The 27262-nt window shown below is 35.4% G+C and overlaps 2 protein-coding genes across 6 annotated transcripts in view; one reads left to right on the top strand and one right to left on the bottom strand.

Moving 5' to 3' along the window:
• The window catches only part of LOC150090574 (uncharacterized), a 66175-nt gene extending 47402 nt beyond the window's left edge, over nt 1–18773 (top strand). For 2 of the 3 annotated variants that reach the window (XM_090378791.1, XM_090378793.1), the window contains exon 7: nt 3800–3911. In XM_090378791.1, coding sequence (XP_090234917.1) covers nt 3800–3855 — 56 coding nt within the window. In that variant the 3' untranslated portion in view covers nt 3856–3911. Of the gene's footprint in view, nt 1–3799; nt 3912–18702 lie in introns of those variants that run through there. The other variant, XM_090378792.1, reaches the window with a different exon arrangement.
• Nucleotides 4674–27262, bottom strand: part of LOC150090572 (U6 snRNA-associated Sm-like protein LSm6) — a 64067-nt gene continuing 41478 nt past the window's right edge. For 2 of the 3 annotated variants that reach the window (XM_090371667.1, XM_090371658.1), the window contains 3 exons: nt 20550–20683; nt 12083–12196; nt 4674–4960 (listed from right to left, as the gene is read on the bottom strand). In XM_090371667.1, coding sequence (XP_090227793.1) covers nt 4866–4960; nt 12083–12196; nt 20550–20640 — 300 coding nt within the window. In that variant the 5' untranslated portion in view covers nt 20641–20683 and the 3' untranslated portion in view covers nt 4674–4865. Of the gene's footprint in view, nt 4961–6005; nt 6109–12082; nt 12197–20549; nt 20684–27262 lie in introns of those variants that run through there. The other variant, XM_090371676.1, reaches the window with a different exon arrangement.

The raw sequence follows: 27262 nt of genomic DNA, 5'->3' as shown, positions 1-27262 counted from the left end.
TTGACTCATTGGCTTCTGTGGCCATAATGCACCTCCCAAGGTTTTTGCATTCTACTCTGATCCAAGCCTGAGGCAGGATTCGAACCCGCGACCTTGGGTTGCCAGACAGGCAGGCACTTTACCCACCTGGCTAGCCTGTCGGCAGAGAAATGCTGTCAGCACCTGGAAACTAATTGGCATTGATATTGTTCAGGATTATTTTAATCTCTCTGTTGGAAAATCAAGGGTGGCAATTAAGTGGGATGGCTTTGGTATCCTAGGAGATTTCCCAATATGAAAAAGTTAAGAAAAGTAAGATGTTAATAAGTCAGCTTCGTCTTTAGACAAGGAATCTGTCTTAAAAAAAAAAAAAATCTCCAGAATGTAATGGAGGTGGAAGTAAAGATAGAAATTCTAGCCGATGGCTCTGGCAAGAGACAGAGACTCCATTAATATTTGAACAAGACAGAAGTTTCCTACAGTTGGACTTTTCTGAATTGATTTTGGATTTATGAATACCTTGTTTATAGCTACTGTGAGCTTTAGTGTGTTTAGTAAATAAAGCATATCACAAGCCTTATAAACATTGTAGGTATACTTAAAAAACATCGTAGGAAGTGAGCATCATTGAGATTATATAACCAAGACCATATATTTGCAAAATGAATTATGAAATTTTTTGAGTGAGGGTGTAGTTTTATTTCCAGATAAATTTGTTTCATTAGTCTGACTATTTGTGATACACTTATATATGTGAGGGAGGAATAAGTATGAAGTTTTTGGGTACCTGACAAGATATATCTAACTCCTTAACATGTGTGTGGCCTTGGCAGTATCTTTGTGCATACACACTATTCAGACTTCATCTAGTCATAGATGGCTGAGCAGAAGCAGTGAGAGTAATACTGTTTTAAAGCAGTATCCACATAAGTATGGCCGGGTCTCCATATTCATGGGGGTTACATGTCAACATTTACCACGAAAATCTGTACTCTCGCCCAAATAGCCCCAGATGTTTTCTACATATGCCTAAACACTTACGCAACCATTTACAATTAACAGAAAGATGTTTAAAAAGTTTTAATTGTGTTTTACAATAATGAATAACATTTTATACCCATGTTTCAAAAATACTGTATCAAAATTTTATTACATAGTTAAGAACAATGCATGCACCACACGATTCAGTGCTCCTCAGTAATAGGGGTCTCAGAGGCTGCAGACCCCTATTACTGAGGGTAATAGGGGTCTGCAGGGTTGGCTGATATCAAGACTTCTGGCTCAGGGGTAAGAGATATTTTAGGCGTTGACACGTAAGTTTTCCTTTTCAACAACATTGTTATGGGAAGCTGCTGCTTCTTTTGCTTGAACATGGCTGTGTATGGTGTTAAAATATCATTGAGGCTTTCTTTGAACTTCATTACACGAATCACAACATTGTATTTGTAGAAGTCTGCAAGGCATTTAGCATCACGCATTGCCTGTGCTAGGTTTTCCAAGTCAAATTTCTTCTCTTGGCGTGGTTCTTCCTCATCCTTAGAATTGGAACAAATAAGCTCAAGTTCATCATTTTGTCTATTGTTAGATGCACTTCGTTTAGAGCCCATGGGTATTCACCTAAGCACAAGTAGCCTATGCAGACACACACAAAGGTCACAAGCCATCCTACTCGGATGATGCTCACTGTGAGATTGAAGATGTGCTTGCCCCACCATCACTCAGGTTGAATGCAGTGAGTAGCAGCCAAATTTTTAGTATGATAAATTTCACAACTGCCAACACCAGAAAACAAATCTGCAAATACAGATCCTGTGAATATGGAGACCAGACTGTAATGCTGAGTTTTAATGTGTTGTCCATATCACAATCCCCAAATAACGTATTTTGTACTGCATTTAGAAGGGATGGGAGCTGTAATAACTTTTTTTTATTGAGTCCCGACATTGTTTTCCCCACCTGAAGCTTCTGTTAAGCAAAGTGGTAGTACTGCATTGAATAATGGTTTACCTACCACCTAATATTGCCTTAGTATCCACATTGGCCACACTTGGCCATTCCTCTGTGGATGCCAGACTTGGCTGGTCACCTCGAGTATACAGTAGAGTGTTGATAATCTGAACTAATTGGGACCAGGGGTAGTTCGAACTTCCAATTTGTTTGGATTTTTGAACTTTTTTAAAAAAAGTCTTCTTCATAGGTGAAGCATTACTTATTTGAGGTAGTACAATACCATGGCAACTCACTGTGAAGGTATTCATAATAAGAGATATAATCAAATGATGCATTAAAACTACCTTGGTAGTAGAAATGATGTATGTGCATTACCCATGCATAAATAGATTCCTTCATACTTTTAGGCATTTAGCCAAGAAATATTTTATATCAAAAATACTGTTCTGGAGACTAAAAAAAAAAAAGTTTAGTAAGTATAGAAATGAAAACACTGGCTTTAAAATCTGAGGGATCGCTTAATTTTTTGTTAAAATCCAGCACCTTTTCACACAACAACGGTCTAGATCTGGGTTCTCCTAAACTTCATTTCCCTGTGAACCACAAATAAATGGCATATTTGAGGGCTGGTCATTAGTCTTTCTCTCTTTTTTTGCACCACCTGAATCAAGTTTCGATGTGAACTTAAAATTTTTTCCTTGTTGTTTTTAATGTCTGTTATGATTGACTTTCCAACCTAGTAAAATTTTGAAAATGAAGACCCACTTTCTCCCTTTGAAAGTCTATTTAAAATTTCAATCTTCGATTAATTGTTAAAAATTTCTGCTTTTGTTATTGATTGACGCTTATCTTTTTTTTTTTTTTTTTACTGTTTTAGCTTTTACAATCCCCCAAAAAATGTCAGTGAACAGAAATATCAGATTATGACGTGTTATGTTTAGTTAGTAGTGTATGTATATTAAGCTACATATGTAAGCATAAATTTATTTTTACTTTGCTAACCCATGGATAATATGCTTCTGATTTTCACGTCATTTAATTTTGTTAATTGTTAAGGGAAAAAAGGTGTAAATTTGTGCTTTATATCTTCATTTTTATAGCCTGTTGATAACAGTCCTCCAATTTTCGCTTATTATAATTGCTGTTTAATAGAATCAAAATTCAATTTGCAAACGTGATCACAATAACTGGCATTTACTGTAATTATTTTATGGCACCAACATAAAAAGAATAATAAATGCTGGCTCGTCCAGATTATCAACGTTCAGATTTTCAATGCTCTACTGTATTAGGCATTCACTGTTTTTTGGACTTTATCCATTGAGGCAAATCCATGGTTACCAAACTGGAAGGAAGCTGCAAACAGAAGATATGGCTGTTACAGTTGCAAACCTCTATCTGACTGCATGTCTCATCCACAATATGGTTCAGATCTTCATTCTTTCAGTAAGATGCCACAGGTGGACAAAAAATTTAGCAATGAGACAGAGTTACAGCTTGGAAGGGAAAAAAGTGGCTTGAAGAGAACTGCTGTTGACAAGGAATAAATACCGGCTTTTGTGTCCAGATAGCATAAAAGCTATGGAGAAAGGCAAGATGTGGTTAGCAAGCAGTACCAGCCTCAGCTTTTTAAATTGTTTTCAGAGGAAAATATTGTGGAACAAAATTTTAAGTGACCTTTGTATTCTTCCACATTTATTACAGTTTGTGTAATTAGCATAGTTAAGGACTTATGGGAAAAGGATAGGGTTATGTGAATGAGTGAGTAATTAAGCCTATAATGAGCGAAGTGTGAATGACAAGATCCTGGTGTTAGGTTGTAATATTGACAAAGATCAGTTATTTTTTATTTTTTTTTTCCTCTCCCTAGTGCAAACAGTGATGGAAAAGCATATATTGACATTACTGTCATCAGATGCCCTTTGAGAAAATATGTAAAAAGTTTTTTGCTACAAATATTGTATATGCATCCATACACAACCTAGATAAATTATTTCATATTTATTATTAATCATTTTTGATGTTCTGTATATATGTACATATGATTAAAACTTGCATTATACTGAAAGATCATTTCTTTTTATTATTTTCCTTTCTTGGAACAGAAAATGGAAGATACACTGATATATACATTCACAACACATTTGTGCATATATTTTGAAACTTGTATAGTTGCATAAAGAAAACCATAAAATTTTACTTGCAAGTCTAAAAACATTGCAATAATTTAGATCATGTGCCAGATGCTCATATTAAGGTGTGATCAAAAGTTTGGAGACTGAAATATTTGTGAACTGAAGCTTATTTGCTATTCAGGTAGTTCTTTGAAGTAGCCTCCCTGACATTTTTATACATCAATTCCAATATTTCTGGAAGTATTTCCAATATTGCTTTTTTTTTGGAATTGGTAATAGTTTCTTGGTTGCATTCTAAATAATTTCCTCATTTGTTGTAAATCTGTAACCCTCTAAAGAAGCTTCAAGGTTGGGGGGGGGGGTCACAGGGAGCTAATTCCAGCAAGTCATGAAGTGCCGTACAAGAAATCCTTGAATAGAAAATGCTAAACGTGCATGGGCATTTCATGATGCAAGTACCAGTTCCCTGAAGCCCACTTTTCCAGCTGTTTTATAATAAAAAATAATAATAATTCTGCATTGCTGTAGAACTGTTTTTTTTGTTTGTCCTGGTTTACTGGTTGACCATGCAAAACAAATTCATAATGAACAATGCCCTAATACAAATAAGCATGATCACTTGATTGAGATTATCTGCTTTTTTTGAGCACAGGAAAAGATAGGTCTTCGAGTGAGCTGAGCCTTTGTTTCAGAATAATAGTCTTATATCCATGATTCGTCATCAGTAATGATGGAAGAAACAGTGTGTGGGTCAGCAGCAACTCGCTGATGAAGATCTCAACATGCAAGAACCCTCCACTCTCATTTCAGAATCATCAGTGAGGATGGCAAGGAACAAATTTGGTTGTAACAAGTCGCATTTCCAAATCTTTTGTTAACGCTGATTGGCATGTCCCCTGAAAAATATCAATTTTACTAAACTTGGTAGATTGTTGACTTTTCTAAATTATCTCTTATTTATAAATTATTAATGAATTCATGCAGCATAATATATATTATAGTCTGTTTTAATCCTGCATGAATAGTGGTGCCCTTCAGTCACCATATCGCAGACCATCAAATTTTCACACAATATAAGTAGGAATTTACTGTAAGCAGGAATAAGCAACCCTTGACCCCACATTTCTGCATCTATTTTGGGATACTTTATCAAATCAAACAGAATAGCAATGTCACCAATATAGTAAAGGGTGCAACTGCAGTTTTTCATGAGACTACAAAATTAATGTTTACTTCTAGTATACAAGAAAATAGTGCTGTGGACGTGAACTAAAATTATGACTTTTTTTTTTTAATATAATTTCCACAGGCCCCTATAAGTTTTTATTAATTTCTTTGTTACAGATTTATGAAGAATTCTGTATATGAATTTAAATGAATGTTTTGAATGTTCAGGTATTACTTAAATTTTGTAAAATTATAAGAGAAGTATACAAGTATTACTTAAAGAAAAGTTACACTGATCAATTTTTCACACTTGTTTTGTTGGTTTGTGAAGAGGTTTTAGTTCATATTGTGATTCCCCTGTGGAATCACAATTTGGGGGTGGCAACCACCCTAACTTTATACCATTTTTCATTCTATTGTATTACAAGGATTTCTAAGCTAGAGAACTATATTTCTTAATCACAATTCATGATGTGCATAAAACATTTGAAATAAACTTCAGCCATTTTGGAAAAAAATTTACTACTACCACCACCACCACCACCACCAGAAATGATATGTATTGATAACATTGTAATACAATTTATTTTACTTACATATGCTTCTCTCAGTGTAGATAGTGCATACTTAGGTTAAGCTAACTACTGCTGTATTCTGTATTGCCCTCTTAAAAACATTCTCCTCTTGAATACAAAGTGTATTTGGGTGGAATCATAAATAAAAAAAAAAAACAAAAAAACACTGATTTCTGTATTACTATATACAGTAATTTCAGGAAAGTATCAGTTTATTTAACAATTTTACACATTTTAACATGGAACCAAAGATAATGAAAACTAGTGTTATATTCTCCTCTTCTGTGTACTGATGTAAAGCACTAAAAAATGGGGGGAAAGCATTATTAAATTTTAATATAATTTAATAAATGATAAATATAATTTTAATGATAATTATATAAAAAAAAAAAATTCAGAAGTCATCAATTTTGATCAAATATGAAAGTACAAGGTGCTACCCTAATATTCCTGAAATTTGAATGTTGCGTGGGAACTACGTAGTAAGGACTTGTGGTGCTAGGTAACACTGCATACATCCTTTGTGAATCAGTATCCCATTTGGCATCAGGCTGGATAGAATCACTGAATATTTATGCACAGTTCTTTGGCAGCGTGTTTCACATAGTTTGTAATTGTTGTGATGGCTGATGTGAGAGAGCAACGTGCTTGCATCAAGTTTTGTTTCCTTCTTAACGATACGGCAGCAGAAACCTATAAGAAGTTGAAACAAGCTTTTGGTGACAATGCTTTAGGCTAGATGCAGACCTACTACTGGTTTAACCATAGTAGGTTATCGTCATCAAACAAATGTTGGTTGATGACGACAATCGCCCTAGGCATCCATCATCAAGCACCACCCTGGAAAATTCCGCAAAAGTTCGGGCGGCGATCAATGAAGACTGCAGGCTGACCATCCACGACATTCATGGCATTGTAAAACAGTTGTATGGCATGTGTCAGTGGATTTTGTCAGACGAGTTGAACATGAGGATTGCAGCCATGCCACAGTTACCGAGGACCCAGAATATGCAACAATCATCCCAGTAGAAGAGCCCATCTTCGCCCCAACCGAAGAAAGCTCAACAAGCGAGGAGCAATGTGAAGTCCATGCTGATCTATTTTTTGGACATTGACGGGATTATCCATAAAGAACTCACCCCTCCTGGCCAGACTGTCAATGCATAGTTCTACTGCAATGTCCCAAGGTGGTTAAGGGAAGCTGTCAGGAGGAAACATCCAGAGAAGTGGTGCACAAAGAACTGGGTCCTTCATGACAATGTGCAGGCCTACACATCTCTCGCTGTGGCGCAGTTTTTGACATCCAACAACACGACAATCATCCCCCGCCCCTCTTATTCACCAGACTTTGCCCCCTGTGACTTCTTCCCAAGAATGAAAATCAAGCTGAAGGGTCGAAGATTTGACAGCACTTCCCAAACTGTGTTCTGTGAAAAATCATAATTAATAATTTAAAATAAATAAATAAATTTTGCATAATTGTGGTATACACCATTTTTGTATCATTTTTAACATTTTTTTCGGTTATTAATATGCTGGCATAGACTAATAATGAAATAGACCACGGAACACTTTATTTTGGTGGGCTTTTGCATAGAGAAGTATGCGTAGAGGTAATGACATCTACGAAAAGGTAGCAATGTAGTGATCTAATATGCCATTCATATGCGATTTAGCCTGGAGACAAGGGTTGAGGGAGAAGCGAACTGATATCATAACTAAACTCACTTCCTTGTGTAAATTTTATTTTTTGATAATTATCAGTATTTCGAAATATTAAAATAAATGACCATGGATTTGTGGTTGAAAAAAGGAATTTTAAAATGAGATGCAAATACTTCTAGTATTACAACTGTGGTTGATGAAAACAAACAACACTGTCACACTTCAAAGTGAGGATTTCAATTCATTCAAAAAACAGGAACCAAAATTCAGAAGTGAAAAAACAGGAACCAACTAATAAAAAAAGACCAAAATGAAAGTAAAATATGACGACAGTTATTTGAATTTCGCCTTTACATGTTTTAAAAATAAATATGCTCCTGATGCACAGTGTGTCGTATGTAATTAAATATTAGCAAACGGTTCTTTGGCTCCCGGCTAAACTTGTGTTTTGCAAGTGTTCCATAAATATATTGTGAGATAAAAAGTGTTCAGTGACTAAAAAAGTTTGGGAAACGCTGGTGTAGAGGACATCCAAACTGAATCGCAGGGGGTGCTGAACACTACGATGACGGACTTTCAGGATGCGTTCAAATCATGGGAGAATCGCTGGGATTGGTGTTTACGCTCTCAAAGGGTGACAGTGGCAAATAAGACCCAGGGTGAGTAATTTATTTTATAAATAAATTTCGGGAACTTTTGGATAGCACCTCATATATTAATTACCAAAATAGAAGCAACAATTATATATATGTGTGTGTGTATATACACCCTGTGTATATACACACACACAAATATTGGTACAAATATTTAGGGGAGGTAGGTAACATCTAAAGGAATGTGAATCGTATAGGAACCCATAACCGGAAACGTCACCATAAGTCGGTACATGGCGCTGTTCATCAGTTCATGAGAGGGAAAATTTCTGGTTTACTCATTCAAGCAGTAGTCGCTGCACGAAGAGCACGCATTGATATACGAACTGTGAACTGGCAGACATGCACCTAGTGTATGGATTAGCAGAGGGCCCACACGGTATGCGGCACAACATCGCTTTGCAATAAATGTGTGGACAGGTATGGTCGGTGACTTAGTCGGCCCATACCTGTTACCATCCTGCATGAACTCCGCTAAATATCGGATCTTTCTTGAACAAGTTCTACCAGGGTTACTTGACAATGTTCCAGCAAATGTGAGAAGCAACATTTGGTTTCAACATGACGGGGCACCTGCCCATTATGGAAGACGTGTTCGTGACCATTTGAACAGGCATTTTGGGCATCGATGGATTGGCTGTGGTGGACTGTTGCCTGGGGCCCCCACACTTACCTGATTTATCGAGCCTTGATTTCTTTCTGTGGGGGGGGGGGGGCCCTCAAATCTATCGTGTATGAATCGCCTGTGGAGAAGGAAATGGATCTCGTGGCGAGACTCGTCTGCACTGCTGCTACTGTCAAAGAAACTCTAAGTGTGTTCGACCATGTCTGCCAATCCATGCTGCGTCTGTGTCACCCATGCATCGCGTCTCATGGTGGAACATTCGAGAATCTGTTGTAACATCACGAAATAAATCCATTTCGTACTCCATTGTTAATATTATGTCAAATAAATGTTTGCCACTAATTACTGTCTTGTGTCATTTCTGCTTCTTGCGCCTCTGCTACTACTTTCCCGTGACGTTTCCGGTTATAGGTTCCTATGTGATTCACATTCCTTTAGATGTTACCTACCTCCCCTAAACGTTTGTACCAATATTTTTGAGACACCCTGTATAAAAAAAAAATATATATATATATATATTTTTTTTTTTCATTCATTAGCATATGATGCAAGAAGGCAAGTTTATATAGCATCAGTCACAAAAAAAAAAAAAAAAAAAACACTCCTTCCCATTTCACCCATCCATTCGCTCCAAAAGTTTGTCCACTTCTTCCTTGAATTTATTTAAGCTATCAACTTCCACAACAACAGATGGAAGTTTGTTCCAGCAATCAACTACCCGCTGGCTAAAGGCAAATTTCTGCACATCTATTCAACAACTGTTTTTCCTCAATTTGAGTTTCTACCCCCTCAGGGTCATAATCTGAGCAAGAAGATGAATCCCATCAGCATTTAGCCTGCTCAAACCATTCAAGGCCTTATACAAAGTGTGGTGAGGAGAACAAAGGCACCCACCCCTTTGTTCCCCTCACCAATCCTGTTGCCTTTCTCTATACTTGTTCTTTAACAACTCTACATCCTTCCTAAAATGAGGCCTCCACACTGTACACAGTACTCAAGGTGTGGCCTGACCATTGCCTTATACAAGGGGATAATCACCTCCTTATCCCTGCCAGAAAAATTCCTGTATATCATTGACAAGACCCCACTCAGCCTGTCTGCACTGCTCAGAAGACTTCATAACTGACTGCACAATTACTCCCAGGTCTTTTTCATTCTTCACTACCCTGAGTGTAGTACCACACAGTTGGTACATTTTTCTGGGGTCACTGCTACCCATATGCAGTACTTTGCATTGCATTTTTCAATGTTAAACTTCAGTTGCCACTTCTCAGTCCATCTTTTCTAGATCCTGTTGCAGTAGCATACCAACCCTGCAAAACCTTCACCAGTATCATTGATAAAGATACAATGGGCCCAACACCAAACTCTGGGATACTCCATTAATAACATTAGTCCACAAAGAGCAGTGTCCATTGATTACCACTCTGTCTTCTTCCACTCAACCATCCTTTTATCCATTGTAGCAACTTACCCTTAATGTCATGCCTCTCCAAATTCTACAGAAGTCTTCTATGTGCAACAATATCAAAAGCTTTCCTGAAATCCAAGTATATGATATCAAAATTATTTTTGACATTCAGTTCTTTGTGACCACATCATAGTATCCAATCAAATTGGTCAGACAAGACCTCCCTTTAACAAACCCATGCTGTGTCTTAACTATTACTGCAGTCTTGTCTAGATGATCCTGCAATGCTTCTTTAACCAGTGACTCCATTATTTTCTCTGGAATAGAATTTAAACTAACAAGTCTGTAATTACTCATGTCACCCTTTGATTCCCCTTTGTTATCATTTGCACATGAAGTCCATGGGGACCTCTCCTGAGTTCAAACGATGCTCTCAATTATGGCTATGGGTTTGCTTGCTTCTTTGCCTCCTCCTTTAATAACTGGATATATCCCACCCACCCCAGGTGCCTTTCTTATGTTTAACTTCAACAATTTCTCCTCCATTTTGCTCTCAGTTATTACAAAATCATTTAGAATAAACTTCTGTTCTATACGTCTCTACAGAATTCCTCAAGTGTGAATGTAGATGCAAAATACTCATTTAGTTTGCCAGCTATCTGAGCAGGATCATCAACAGTTAAACCATCGATACCAAGTGGACCAATCTGATTCTTCTAGAGTTTATATAAGTAAAGAAGTCTTTGCTGTTTTTCATAATGTTACAATAGACATTCTGCATCATTCAAAAGCTGCCACATGCCTATATTTCATCCAAGAAATGAACTGAATGTTAAATCATTTCACTATGAAAAAGACATCCTCCTGCATTACAGTAACTGTTAACTAATGAATTTCAACCTAATTTGAAATTCGTTGAAATAAACAGCCAATCAAAATCAGTATCTTTTCAAGGTTAATTTGAAGGATGAACAAGTAATAAGCTCCATTCAAGTTCAGAAACTGCAATTCGAATACTTTCTAGGCAGTTTGCTACCCAATGCTTTCTTAACTATACTTCCCATTTCTGTGACAGTGAATCCATAAAAGAATGCTAAAAGTATAAATGTATATTTTATTTTTTATAGTTTAGAAGTTTGCTGATTAGTTATTTGACTATGTTGCATAAGACCCAAGTTATGTATAAATTGCCAAAGCCTGATTAAAAAACATAAGATTCAAAACTGACATTCACCTTAACAAATTGTTCTTGGACAAGGCTACATGTCACATTAGTGTTTATGTTACCTCCTGCACAAGTGCCAAATATAGAGATATGAAAACCCATGTACTTTATTTGGGAACATGAAAGAGCAGTCATCATGTGGTAATGCAATATCATAAGTATTAGAGTAGTAATATTATAATAAATGACAAGGTCCTTGGTCTCTTTCTGATGAAGCCGATGACAACCAGCACTATTGCTAATCATGGTATAGTTAAGTATAGTCCCACACTGCTGAGTCTAATTTTCCAACAAGGGAAGTGGATCCCAGCAGGTGGATCTGTTTCAGAGCCACTGCCCTCTCATAACCTGATATAATGTCCATAAACATCGTCAGTGGTACATATGGGGCAGGGTGTATATTTCAATAATTCTGTCTCTGGATAAATTGAAAAGAAAAAGAATCATCCATACTGTGGAACAACCCCAACAGAGTTCAAGCACCACATAAACATCTTGCAAGGAGGGTGCTCATATGAGGGCTTATCAGGTTGGGGAAAAACAGAATCATTTTTAAAGAAAATTTCAGATTGATAAATAATTTCAGCGATAACTTCTGAAGTATGATTTTTTTTTCAGACATTCTTTACAAGTGAAAATGACTAATTTAATAAATTTACTATGTGAAACAACTGACTAAATTTAACAATTCTCTCACCATTATTGCCTCTAATAAAAGCATCACCATATTTGTTTTTTAACTGGCCATTAACATATTCTTCTGTTTGTTCCAAAGCTATATTCATGTATCCATCCAAACAGGCTAAAACACCTAGAATAAGAAAGAACACAGCATATTTCAAAAAAAAAAACTACCTAAAATATACAAATACAAAAATCTTAATTTTTCTAACACTAGCAACATATTAATTTATTTGGTGGTTAATAGCAGATACAAAAACCTAGCTCCCACTTCCTAAATTGAACTATGTATTTTCCAGTAATTCCAAACTGCTTCAAATATAAGTTCCTTATTTTGAGATTCTTTTGTATAATATGGGAAGGTTTCTTGAAGATGTTGCTCAGATAATGATGTGCAACTGCCATATTGGTGGTGTGTGGCACATTGCTCACCAGCATGCAGCACAGTGATTCATACTTATCTCCATTAAAGGAGATGCTGAAACTTGTATCCATTGGCTATGATGCACTCAATAAACCTTTTGAAAAGATTCTGGCCCATATGCTGCTGCTGTTCTTTGGATATACTGGCCATTTCAACTTTAATGTTTTCCCTGAGTTGTTCTTCTGTGCAATGATTCATTCTGTATACACTATCCTTTAAATAGTTCCACAATGAAATGACAAAGGTTGATAATCTATGAAAACTCTACTAGGCAGCCTGAATTCCCCCTACACACTGATAATATTCCAAAAAAAAAACAGTCAAGAGGCACATCACATTCTGCACAGCCCTTTGTGAGCTTCTCATAACTTTTCCTAAACTATCATAATCAGGGCATTGAGAAGGAAAAAGGAGGGCATGGGGGCTTTTATTATTAAATACCACATATAATTACAGTTTGATGAGGCTGTTTGCCTTGAGACCCTGCTGATTCTTGATACTCTTAATCATAAATGAAACTGTTGCATTAAGAAAATTCAAGGTATTATATAGAGAAGAGATAAAGTTTTCATTTCTAATATGCAGTTAAAGAAGCCTGTAACACTCACTTAACAGTGTAATATTCCATAAAACAATCAAGTGCTGATAGCAAATAGAGGAAAAGCATTGCTATTATGGCCATGTAATATTGGCACAGTCATCAAAAGACCTCTTATAGTGCTTCTTATGATATATATCATGAGAAGCAACAGAATATTTTTTTGCAAGCCATAAAAATAAAATCTCTCCCTTGAAATTAAAAAATAATGCTTTGTAATGACTTTTAAGTGAATCCCGAAGAAAGAAAATTATCCATAACTATATATATAATTTTTTTTTTTTTTACATTGTGAAACTTTTGTGACAGAAAACAGTACCACTAGCTCCTAAAAATTAGGAAAAGTTATGAAAATCTTCAATTTGGAATCTGTTCTAATTATATCCGATGATATAAGTCAATCAATTTTCTATTAAGTAATATGGGTCAGGTTAGAGGAGTTCACAAGACAGAAAAAACACTGAATATCATCATATTAGCAGTCTGTCAGTCACATGGGCTTGAATCCTAGTGAACTCAAATGCATGCACAAATGTACCCCCCACATCTGACTACTGTTACAGTTGGGAGTTTTTTTAGGGTTCTAACACAACTCTGAGTTATATGGCACCAGTTTTTTTTTTAAGATTGATCTATATGTAGAATAAATGTAGCTCACATGAAACAGCCCTATCTTTCCAATACACAACTTTGAGGGATATAGACAAAAAACTTTGAAATGGCTATCTGAGTAATGACATGCATTACTAGCAAAGGAAATAAATAGAACCTCACCATTAATTACCTGTTGCTATTACAAACAAGTGACAAAAGAAAAAAAATTAGAATTAACATAGCAAACAGATAAAAGAAAGAAAATGAAAACTGTCAAATCACTTCAAGTAATGTATGGACATAAAAATGCTTCTTTTATGATAAAGGTCTTAAACAAAATAAGAATTCAAATTTTAGATATTTACAGCATAAATGAAAAACAGCTGAAAAAAAATAAGCGAGTTTCACAAGAAAAGTCATACAACTTCATATAATGCAGATTGGTAGATCCCTATTTTAGCTCTTCTCATAAGCTCACACCCATTCAAAAACTATTGTTATCAGTAATAAATGCAAAACATTTTCAATCATATGTTCATGTACAAAGGTCTGAACAAGATTTAAAACTAATGTGAAAAATCCTTCAATTAAGCAGAATGCCCCAGAAGCTTAAACAGAAAGTTTAATAGCTCCTGTGATATTCCAGCTTTTCCTTTCTGCTGAGATTCTATATAAAAAAAGAAGAAATTGAGTATTTTGATATTGCTGTTCAATTAGTAAAAAATCAAAGCTACAGGGCTCAATAACTTCCACAATTTTAGTATATTAAAAAGTAAGAGATTACCTCAATCTTTTTCGTGGAATGCTTCCAGTCAATTCTCTCTCATATGTGATGAATAAAATAAGATGGAAAAAATTGGAAAAAAAAAAAACAAATTAATGAATTCCTATACTTATAGAGATACGACCAAATCCGATGCGCAACGGAACCGAAAGCCCCAACCTGCTCCCCGAAACACTCCAAACCACCGCAGCAAGACCATGAGTGCGAGAAGACATTGTGTCATAATAAATAGTTAAAATGGAAACAGCTGTGCATTTTGTTTAATTTGAGTATTTATCCAAATCTTAACTTTTAATCCATTTAATTTTAAAGTGTTAATCTTTTTAATTGTGATTTTAATAGTGCTTTTAACCAGTGATTTTAATTATTTATTATCGGAACCAGTTTTAACTATTTATTATGACACAATGTCTTCTTGCACTCATGGTCTTGCTGCGGTGGTTTGATGTGTTTCGGGATCGGGTTGGGGCCCTCGGCTTTCGGTTCCGTTGCACATCGGATTTGGTCGTATCTTATGAGTGTAGGAATTCATTAATTCGTTTTTTTCATCTTATTTTATTCGTCACATATGAGAGAGAATTGACTGGAAGCATTCCACAAAAAATATTGAGGTAATCTCTTACTTTTTAATATTGCTGTTCAATGTACACAGAAAAACAGTATTACAAGCTCCTAAAAATGAGGAATAGTTAAGAAATTTTAGAATCTGCTGAAATTCCAAATTATTGGCATCACCATAATTTCTAAGATTTTAGTATTTGGCAAAATGATGCAAGTTTATATCGGCAAAAAAAAAAAAAAAAACTTATAGCAGCTTCGTTTTTCCATCCCTTCTAACAATTTTTCTAATTTCTCCTTCAAATTTATTCAAAACTTCCTAACTCCACACATCCTCATCTATTCTGTAATCATCATCTTTTTTCAGTTTAAATTTATGTCTCCTGTGTGTGTCATCTCAGAAAGAGTAAAGAAGTTACTAATATTTAGTTTACTTAACCCTTTAAAAATCTTAAATACTTCAGTTAGATTAACATGCAGATGCCTGGTACTAGGCATCTGCAAAAACATGCAGATGCCTAGTACCAACAGGTCATTGGTACAGAACCAGTGAGCTGTTCTAGCAGTCTGTCTGCATTGCTCAAAGAATTATGTCAGACTGTATACAATACCCTATCTATGTTAAATATCAGTTGTCATTTTCAGCCCATTTCCAGTATGTCTAGACTTGGAAGTAGCATATCTTGATTAATGTCATTAACCACCCTGCCCACCTTTATATCATCAGCAAACTTAAGAGATCAGACTTAAAATACCTACATCAATATTAGAACAATAAGTGGTCTGAACTAAACCCTGTGGGACCTCACTTTACCCAGAGTAGTAACTTGCTACTAATGTCATATCATCCCAATTTATACAACAATCTTTCATGTGGGACTGAGTCAAAAGATTTACCAAAATATAAGTAAATCTAAATTATTCTTTGCATCCACTTCACCTTTGTGACAACTTGATACTGGCTAATCATATTGGATAGATATGATCCCCCCCCCTTAAAAATTCCATGCTGTGATTACCACATAGCTCCATTACTATTCAGATGATCTTATATTAATTCTTTAACAGTGGACTCCATAACATTCACAGGCACAAAAGTCAAACTTAAAAGGTCTGTAATTATTCACTTTACTCTTTGCTGCTTTTTTACACAATTGTATACATTCCAAATACAAATGATGCCACTGGCTCACAAGAACCTGTTTAGAAATATGACTATAGTGATATTTACATATTAAAAATTATTTTAAAAAGTTATAATTATTATATACACTGCTCACCTGTTATCAAGTATACATGAATATCTTTATTAGAAGGCATATAAGCAAAACTAAAATGCTGGGCAAAGTATATATATGGAGGGTTGAGATTCATAGTGGTGTAAGTAAGTCTATTCTGATTTTTGAGAACAAGGTGTTTTGTGTTTGCATTCATAAAAAACTCAAAATTTAATTTAATGAATTGTGATACACCCGGAGGTTAAAAAAACTTTAAAAATTTACACGAGCTTGACAGTTTTTGTTAATATTCAATTTTTTGGTCAGCAGTTTTTATAAAATTGACTTGCACCATTATGTTTCTAAGTACTTGACCCATTTTAAAGTGGTAAATTACTGTAAGGAGATGACTGTGTTATCAAAACTATGATTTCATACAAAAGAGATTATATTTTTCCCTGTAAAAAGTACACTATAATAAAATTTTAAAAAACCTGAACAATAGGCACATTGGGAATGAAAATTTTGTCAAAATAGTTAAGATTGTCTTAGTTGTTGCAGAATGATCATAAAAATGCTAAGATGAACATAATACATTTAATTATAATGTAAAAGATGGTCACAAACTTAATTTTTGTTGATGTTCTCATTTTTTTAAAAAAATGCAATTAAAAAGTCATCACTAATTTGGTAATCATAAAACACTGTCACCACAAACAAACTACTGTTTATGTTTCATCTTCTTCTTGTAGTCAGATAAGGGACCTAGAACATCAAATTTTTTGAGCTTCTTTTGACCTTTAAAGAAGGAATGGTGAACTGGAGGGATGTATTTGAGAACTTATAGCATGTCTCTTTTCTTTAGAAAGTTCAGCACTCTAGGACCATCATACAACTTTTCTTGTACAGTACTTTTCAAGCTCTTAGGTCGACCCTCCTTATTGGGTTTGACATTCATTTCTCTGAAAGGTATGTCTTCATCCAATGTACACTTGTAGAAAATTGTGAACAGGTTTTCCTTTTTCATAATGGAGCCACTGTTTCTTCAACCAGTTTACATTTTTGCTTTCAACATTCTTCTTCCGTTTTGTTATGCCTTTTTCAAGAGCTTCTGTTTTCAAAAAGTCATCTTGTTGCATCTTTACAAACACAAACCTGTTGTATCTTCTGGCAGACTTCACAGTATCATACCATCCATCCGGAACATAGATAATCTTGTTTTTTCCAGCTTGCTCAATCAGCCCAAAGTCTGAGTTATTTGGAAGGTAAGAGTGGCCAGAAACCGTGAATTTGTGGTCTATGACTTCAGCTGAAGTTTCTTGAATCAGTTTCATTAATGATAAGGATACCTTTGATGTTCTGATGTGTCTGCTAGTGCATGTGTCACTGTATATCATCACATGCTTTTTTTTGTTCAACTTAATATGCTTAGTCAGGCAAGAAGCAATCTCTTGTGAACCTCTGGATGCAATGATCTCATCCAAAACATAAATGTAGCCAAGGTTATTTGTGACATTATGCAAACCTAAATTATAACAGTACATAGTGCACCTATAGTAGGCCTCAGAAACAGTTAATTTTGGGAATGGTAGGGCTTTTTGTAAATCTATCGTCATTGTATAGATGTCAAAATTTCCCCGGGCCTTTTCCCCCATCAGCCCTTTAGTTGCTTTCTCTGCTTTTGCCAAATGTAAAACATGTTGCCCCTCTAAATCACCTGTCCTTTCTTGCCACAGGCTGTGCAAGTGTCCTTTCGAGGAACATGAAAATGTAAATTACGTTCTGTGTTGAAGACATGGCTATAGTAATACTCTTTAAGAGGTTCAGTCTCTTTTTACTCACACCATTCACAATAAAGCACATACACTTTTCTTATGTTCAAGTCAGGGCTAAGAAACTTCCTGTTCAGATTATCTTTTTGAGTGTAATGACTTTGAAATGCTGGGAAATATTAATGTGATCCTTAAGTAACTGTTTTTGTTTGTCTGTTATCTTTTGTGCCATTACATGTTTACCCCTTAGATCTTCTCCCACAGGCTTCCCCTTCATTATTTTTTCTAAAGCTCATGTCACTCTTCCATCAGATACAACAAAAGTGTTGAGAAATTTTTTTACAAACACACTGTGGTATCTTCTTTTTGAATATAAGACAGATTTGTACATTTCTTTCCTCCCTAACTGCCATTCCAAGGTCACCTTTGCTTTATAGGTTCATGATGTTTAAGACTGCATAAGTATGCATTCTGTCGAGAAAAATCGGCCATGGATATAAAATTATAAAATTGCCTTCTCCTTTCCTCTTCAGTTAAGGACTCTATGGATCTTTTTTTACAACCAGAATCTAAATTTTCAAACCGCTTACACTCAACTTGTGTTCCTTTTGAGTTCACATATGCCTGACCTGAATTGTGAAGCCTTCTGGCTACAGTTCTTTTTGACTCTTTACTTTTACGTTTTCTAGGTCTGAAGGAACTTTCCTGGCGCGCTTCTTCTACTTGGTTGGCCTCTTGACGTGCTCCTTTTCTCAAGATTTCGACTTAAAAAGACTCCATTTATTGAAATTTCAACTTAAAAGATATCTTGCTACATGAAAATGTGAAATATGAAAAGACATCTCGGTACAACAATAGAAACTTGAAACATAATCTCCATCATACAAGCTGTTTAGGGACAGAATGGTGTAAGTCTGACTTACTTCACTATGATTCTAAACCTTTTGCTCATATTGTTAACCATTCAAAATAAGTGATGACATCTCTTGGTTAGAACTGCAACTTTGACTTACTTTGCTATGGAACTAAACAGTGGACACCTAGAGAAGGCTGGAAATATGAACAGCTCATATTTATAAAATTACTGACTTATACCACTATGATTCTCAACATCCCACATAAAACCTTGTGCAATGGAGAAGCGAATAAGTAAATAAAAAAAATGAATAGGAATACTGAAATTCAAAAATTAAATTCACTCCTTGCTAGACATATCTTAAAAGTATACATATTGCTGGATTTAAGACATTTATTCACTTTTTTTTTTGCATGTGCCTCACAAGAAACTGTTTAAAAATAATCATTTGCTTTAACCAAAAAAAAAAAAATAAATAATAAATTTTAAAAAAAAATAAATAAAAAAAAATAAAAATCATGCATTTAAAAACAAAAGTTTTCTTCTTCCGCTGTTGTTTAAATCAAAGTACACTGCTTATATAGTCAATTGCTTTTAACGTTATATTTTAGTGTTTCCCATACAGGATCATCAAGAAAAGATGACATTGAATACCTATTTCTTTTAGGTATAATGCTGACACTGATGAGTTTGGTATCACTGAACACACAAGACATTGTAGTTTATTATTCAAGCAAAACATACTCAACAAGTATATTCACACACGACTCCTGTGCATCCAAGATCATTCACAGACATTGAATGGAGTTTACCATAACTGCAGCCAGCATTTCTTGAAAGATGCCCTTCACAGCAGCTGTGATTCCAACTTTCATATTTCAACACTACATGAATTATTCCTGCTGCCATTATCCTTCAACAATTCCCACAGGAAATAATTGCAGGGATTTCGAACTGGCAAGCACAGCAGCTATAACTATCTAATTCTATACTGTCCATGATATCAATTAGAGATGATGATGGTGGTGGTTTTAATGACACAAGGGCTACTGAGGCCAAACTGTCTGCTCATAGTTTATTTACAAGCAGCATACAATTAGAGATGACCCTATCATCACATATGACTTTACTGTCTATCACAGAACCAGACTGTTCAAACTTCTTTACTAATCTTGAAATTATCAATCTTTCTGAACCTTTGTTCTAGTTTGATAAACCCTTTCCACACAAAACATTTTGTTCAGTAGTCTACTCCATCTTGCTTAGAGAATTTTCCCACCACAGTGCACCTAACTGCCACATCTTATGTTTTAACAAACCAAACTCATGTTAGTCCAACACATCAAAAAATATAGGTATTCAAAACTTGCATCTTTTCTTACTGACCAAATTTTCTTTGTGCAATTAGATTGGTTTTTATCTAATTTTTACTGTTTTGTAATGTGAGCAAGAAAGAATATGAATTCTGATTGGTACCACCAGTTTTTTTTTTTAGGTTCATGTGTCATTTAATTCATCAAGATTATGACTGTTACATTTTAATTCTACAGTGAACAATAAAAATTTTCAGTGGTGTGTTTTGTTTCACACTTCAGTTTTATAATTTATCACATATAAAAATAATCATTTAATAATAGTGTAAAAAAAAATAAATGCTATACAAAAAAAAAAACTCCTAACCTCGATAATCCACTCCTGAATTTAGCTTCACTACTACAGGTCTGCCAATGATCTGCTTCAAAAACTCACTAGGAGTCTGCCTTCTGCTCATGATAAAGTATATCTGTGATGGGGCTTATATATACGAAAGTCACCTAACAATGGATATTCAATAATAATAATCAACTACAGAGTAATATCTCAAATAGGCAGATATATAGATATACAGGCTTTAATACATGATTTTCAAAATAGATATGTAGAAATCCCAGTATGTAAGATGCTATGATAATTCCAACTTCATTGTTACCACAGTAAATTTGAGGAAACATATTCATGTAAAATATACTTAAATACCCTGTGCATCTAGTATTCTTTGTGATATACTGGCACACAGGCTTATTTTTGCCTCTAATCATAGGTGCCAAAATTGGTTAAATTTTGGCACCTATGATTAGAGGCAAATATTAAAAAAAAAAAAAAAAAAATTGAACCAGCTTGCAATACAACAGAATCTTATTAAAATTAATACACAATTTAATTAAAACTGTTATTGGTTCATTAATATTTACCGAGTTTACTGGAGATATCCACCTTGCTCGTGTACCCAAGCATTCAATATTTTTAGTGAATGCTTGTCTAGCATAAATCTACTAAAAGTTTAATTTTAAAATTAAAACAACAAAATAAAAAAGGAAAATAATTTGGTTTACTTTTTATTTCTTAGAATACCAACAAAGCAAACTAAAATTTTATTTTCCTTTTTCTGAAAGTATCTAATATTAGTAATGACAAATGATTCAATAAACCAAAACTTAACACATTTGCAGATTTAGTAATTATTTAAATGCTATCTCAGTTTTTTTTTTTTTTTTTTTTTTTTTGGATGCTGGTGTGTGCCTTGTGATTCCAGGCAAGATGTGACTCTAGAAGACAAAATCATTCTTTATTTCACTATATTGTACTTTTATTATTAATATTCTTTTTTTTTTGGCATTTTATTTCACAAATTCTGTATCTTTGAAAGCAACTGCTGCAAAGCAGACATGATCATCTCAACAAACATGTGTACTTTTACAAAAGTTATTCCAAAGGGGAAAAAAAAAACATTTCTCTCAATCTCAATACAGCATAACCAGTGATGTGTTGGCATGGACTTCACTGGACCACATGAGCCTACTTGTTAAAATCTGGATGATTTTCCAAGTTAAGAAAACTTGTTATATGTGCTGATCACTTGGCCATCTGAAGTGTGGATCGCAGGGGCCAGATGAGTCTTTCATCTTCATCCTAACCACTTATTTGTTTGTTTGTTTTTTAGGAGCATTAGCAGCTTAGGCCATATTGCTCCAGGGGGATATGCGGTGGTCATTCCCTGACCTTTCCGCATCCTCCGTATTTGGTGGGCACAGGCTTGAACCCCAGTCTAATCAAGAAGCGTGTGCTACGCACTGCTGCTCCTGCCCACCTGGCTACGGAGGCACCCCTAACCACTTATGGCAGTATCAGCAACACAGTTACCGGTGGATAATGTATTTTTGTATTAATGTATAAATTCAGTCATTCAGTATACATATTAGTACCACGAATGTCACCCCAGGAACATAGCTTCTTTATATATTTTATACATATTAATTAACTGGCATATTAATAAATTAACTGGCACCACTATCTAATACCACATGGAATGGTTAAGTTTTTTTGAAAACTGATGAGATTATACCAAAGCTGCGAGGCATTACAATGTCTGCAAATTATTTATGTACTATTATCAGTTTGGTTTGTGGTGTGCATGAGAATATGAGCTACTGGGACAAAAGCTATACCTCTGCTGAACTAACATGCCCATCACTATAAAGCTCTTTTATAAGTCACTGCCACCATCATTGGAAATAAAGAAAAAAATGACTCTGGTCAGTGGTAAAACTACTATACTGCCAAGTCTTCCACTGCATGTCAAAGAGGCCTGATGGCTGGTTTGGTATGGTTATTAAAATCACATGGGGTGCTCTTGGGAGGAGAATTGATTGTTTCATAAGATGGTTAAAACAAATATTTTACTAAACTCCAGTTTAGGAATAAGAATGAAACCCAAACAGGTGGTACATAAACTGCTACAGTGAGCAACAGAACTTAGGTATGTATGGATTCAGGAAGCAGCAACACCTATCTTTTTTTCTGTAACTGAGGATTGTAATAATTATACACAACACTGAGGAGTATCTTCTGTGTTGAGATCTAAGTACTTTGCACAGCCCTGGAAGCAAGAATTGAAAAGCAAAAGAAAAAATGTGTTGGATTTGAACATCTATAGGTTAGATCTTCAACTTTCAGAAATTACATGCATGCTGAATGACTGTTGAAGAGAATAGTATAAAAAATATATGACAAAGGTTACTTCTGAGGGTTCAGAGGTTTTGATAATGACTACCACAGACATTCTGAATGGCTTAAGAAAAAAGATAGAATTACTGATATCAATTGAAAAATCCTGGAAATACCTACAGAAAAGGCATGCAGCAGAAACCAGACATTCTGTGGTGGCAGTCATTAACCCAACTGGGCCTCGGTAGCCATGTTAGCAATACTGTACCGAGTGGAGTGTGCGGGGGGGGGGTCAGGACCAGCTGTCTGTAGTCGTGGATTTCCTCCTCAGTATCTTGAGTTTAGTCAGTCTCAAGGCCAAGTGCTATTAGCAAGTCAAATCCAAGGATCCTAACTAGGAATGCGTTCAAAATAAATAAATTAACCCAACTGCTGTTTTTTGGAAGGAGTTAAGGATTATGTTTTGGGATGCTTTCCCAAATGCAGGAACAATTTCATACATAGCAGATCTGTACAGAGCACCAGCTCTGTACAGATCTGTTATGTACAGCTGCTTACTGCTGCATACAGCTGCTTACTGCCAGGAATGGAAGAATAGGGAAAAAAAAAAAAAAAAAAAAAATTTCTGGATGCATATGAAAAAAATATTTGTGATAGGTTTGTGCTAAGAAAGATTAAACATTAAAAAGAAAAACAATGACCTAAAGATCAGCATTATAACAGTTGATGAAAATTTTCAAAAAGGTACAAATAAGGGAACAATTTCCCTTTACTATCCTATAAAAATTTAAGGAAGAAGTAGGCAAATTTTTGGAGACAGAAAAGGTGATGTGGGAGTTTTTATTTTTTTTTTTAGCTGATGCTTTATAAGCTTGCTTTCTTGCATCATTTGTCGCCACTGACACAATCTAAATTTTTGCTTAAATTTATTCAAACTACCCATTTCCATGGCACCAGATGGTACTTTGTTCCAAAAATCAATTAATCTCTGGCTGAAAGGAAATTTTTTCTTATTTATCCTATCCCTTTTCAATTTCAGTTAATGCCCCCTTGTGTTTTCTGAGAAAGAGTTAAAATATATGAATGGTTTAACTGTTGATGATTCTGTTTGGGTTGCTGACAAACTAAATAGGTATTTTGCATCTACATTCACACATGAGGAATTTTTTAGGGATAGGGATTCAAGAAGTGTGTCAGATTCTAACAGGAAGCTGAATGATTTTGTGATAACTGAGAGGAAAGTGTAAGTGAAATTGCAGAAGCTAAATATATAAAAAAAGGTTTGTTTGTTTGTTTGGGGATTTTTTTGGCGCATGGGCGTCTACGGCCATAATGCGCCATACATAGGTTAGTATTTATCCTATTTCTTTATGGATCGAGAGTCAGGAAACTGATTGTTGACTAGCTAAAGGAGGTGATATACATTGATTGCTTTGAGAAAGTTAAAAATCTTTGAGACATCTGTTTTATTGCCCAAAAGTGAACTAAGCGTTAGTGGTTCTTCAGTTGAGGCTGGATTGAAGTGATTCTGGCGTTCTATTGCAAATTTTGTGCATTCCACAAGGATATGTTTCACTGAAAGCACTGTTTTACAGTGATCACACTGGGGGTGAATCTCCCCTCTTAAAAGGTAACCATGAGTAATATTAGTGTGACCTATACGGAGACGAGCTAGTATTACCTCCTGTTGTCGAATTGCACTGAGACTTGAAGGCCATTGCTCAAGATTTGGCTTGATACTTCGAAGCTTATTTTCAAGTTGCTTTTGCCACGTTGATTGCCACTGGTACATGCATTTTTTCTGTATTATTCGTCTATAGTCTTGATGTGGAACTCTCCACTGTACATCAGGTGGTAAGTCAGCCGCTTTTGCGGCATTGTCTGCTAATTCATTTCCTGCAATTCCCATATGTCCTGGGACCCAACAGAAATGTATGGTTCTTCCAAGCTCAGATAAGGTATATAAAGTGTTTGTTATTTCTTTTACGACTGGGTGGGTGATGTTCATGGTGTTTTCCAGGGCTTGAAGTGCACTTAGAGAATCAGAGAAAATTATACTGTTTTCAATATTGGAGGTCTCGATATGCTTCAGTGCAACCTGAATTGCCAATAATTCGGCAGAAAATATACTGAACTCATGTGGCAGTTGGTAGGCCAATGTTATGTTCAGGAAAACTGCGGCGATTCCAACGTGGGTGTCATTCTTTGACCCATCTGTATGAACTACAACAAAGTTTGGAAATTGCTCCACCACTGCAAGGTATAATTGCAAGAAATTTTCTTTATGTAGTGCAGATTTATCCCATTTATTAAGGTATTTATCACATAAAGGTGGAGTAATGCTCCACGGAGCAAGGAATAGTGGAGGGGTATTTGAGATATTATCAAAACTCAGATTAAGTTCTTCTAGAAGATGTCTTATTCTTATAACTAATGGTCGGTTAGCAGTAGGGCGGTTATGGTATAACCTGCTGTGTTGGGAGGTGAAAAGTAATTCCCAATTTGGGTGTTCAGGCATAGATCTTATTTTATATGCATAGCGTAATATAAGTTGTTGCCTTCTGATAGAGAGAGGGGGTTCGTGAGCTTCGGCATATAGACTATGTATTGGAGACGTGCGATATAAAAAAAAAAAAAAAAAGGTACCAGGGCTGATAGAATCTATCCAATTATAGTAAGGGAGGCAGCAAACCTTTAGTCATGATTATGAGAGCATTCTTGGATTCAGGGGAGTCTGAATCCTTGGATTCAGAGCATCCTTAAGGACTGCAGATAAGCAAATGTATCCTCATTTCATAAAGGGGAATCAAAAGGTGACAAAAGTAATTACAGACTTGTTAGCTTGACTTTGTTCCAGGGAAAATAATGAAGTCACTGGTTAAAGAAGTAATGCAGGACAATCTAAACAGGAAGGCAGTTACACTGCAGTCAGGGTATGTTTTTTAAGAAGTGATGTTGTCCAACCAATCTGAATGGATACTATGACACAGTAACAAAGGCACTGGATGAAAAAAAATTTTTTTAGATCATATACTTAGATTTCAGAAAAGCTTTTGATACTGCTGCTCATAAAGGATTGCTGTACAAATTGGAGCAGTGTTGGCATTAGGGGCAAGTTGCTGGGCAAAGGGATCGCTGAGTGCGAGTAGACAGAGTGATTATCAATGGGCACTACTCTGCTTGGACTAATGTTATTAACAAATTCCCCCCAGGGTTCAGTGCTGGTTTCATTATTGTTTTCTACATTTACTAATGATACTGATGAAGGCATATCAGGCTTAATAGCCAAGTTTGCAGACAATGCAAAAGTGATAGGGCAGTTAACAACAGTAATCAGAGTATACGCTACTGTAACAAGATATAGAAAATTTAGGCAGATGGTTTGAGAAGTGGCAATTGATGTTTAACATTGACAAATGCACAGGCAGCAGCAATCCTAGAATAACATACAGACTGGATGGTACAATAGTGACAGTAGTGGAGAATGAAAAAGATGTGGGGGGGTAACTGTGCAGTCAAATTTAAAGTTCTCTTGATCAGTGTAAATAGGCTGCAAGGGCAACCCATGTGTCAGTGATATACAGGAATTTTGCCAGAAGGGATAAGAAGGTGATTATCCCATTGTATAAGGCAGTGCCACATCTTGGGCATACAGGTCTGGAGGCCTCATTTTAGGAAGGATGTGAATCTGTTGAATGGATGCAAAGAAGAGCAACGATACCAATGAGATGTGCAAAATTAATGATAAATTATTTTGCACATTTAATTTTTCTAACTCACACTATACATGAGGGGGCATAAATTCAAACTGAGGAAGGATGGTTGCCCTCAGCTGGTGGGTGGTTGATTGTTGGAACAAATTCCCATCTGGTGTTGTAGAGTGATCAGTTTGAATAAATTCAAGGAAGAACTAGACACTCTTAAAAGGTGAGATGTAAAGTATTGGCTTTTTTTTTGGATGATTCTGTATAAGCTTGCTTTCCTGCATCATTGCCAATATTAATACTATCATCATTAAGTTTTAATCAATCTATTCAAAGCCTTAAATATGCCAATCAGATCTCACAGGTGCCTAGTCAACAAATGCTACAATTTGCATAACTGAAGCATTTCTTAATAAGGTCACCCTTTTGTTCCCTTCACCAATCTCATTGCCCTTCTCTGCACCCATTCCTAAAATGAGACTCCCAGACCTGTATGCACTACCCAAGATGTAGCATAACCATTGCCTTATACCAGGGGTGGGGAACCTGCAGCCTTTTATCTTTCTCTCAAATGCAAAATCCACCTTTTATTTCATGACAACACCAAAGTCAAAATATTTTTAAGGTAAATTTTATCTAATTCTCTTTTTTATATATCGTTATTCTCCTTATATAAATTAGTTTACATTAATGACGTACATTACC

The sequence above is a fragment of the Mastigoproctus giganteus genome, chromosome 1 (assembly GCF_048544385.1).
Source record: "Mastigoproctus giganteus isolate SK-2022 chromosome 1, ASM4854438v1, whole genome shotgun sequence".
Classification (NCBI taxonomy): Eukaryota; Metazoa; Arthropoda; class Arachnida; order Uropygi; family Thelyphonidae; genus Mastigoproctus; species Mastigoproctus giganteus.
The sequence above is the reverse complement of the archived record's forward strand: the minus strand, read 5'-3'. Positions and strand labels throughout refer to the sequence as shown.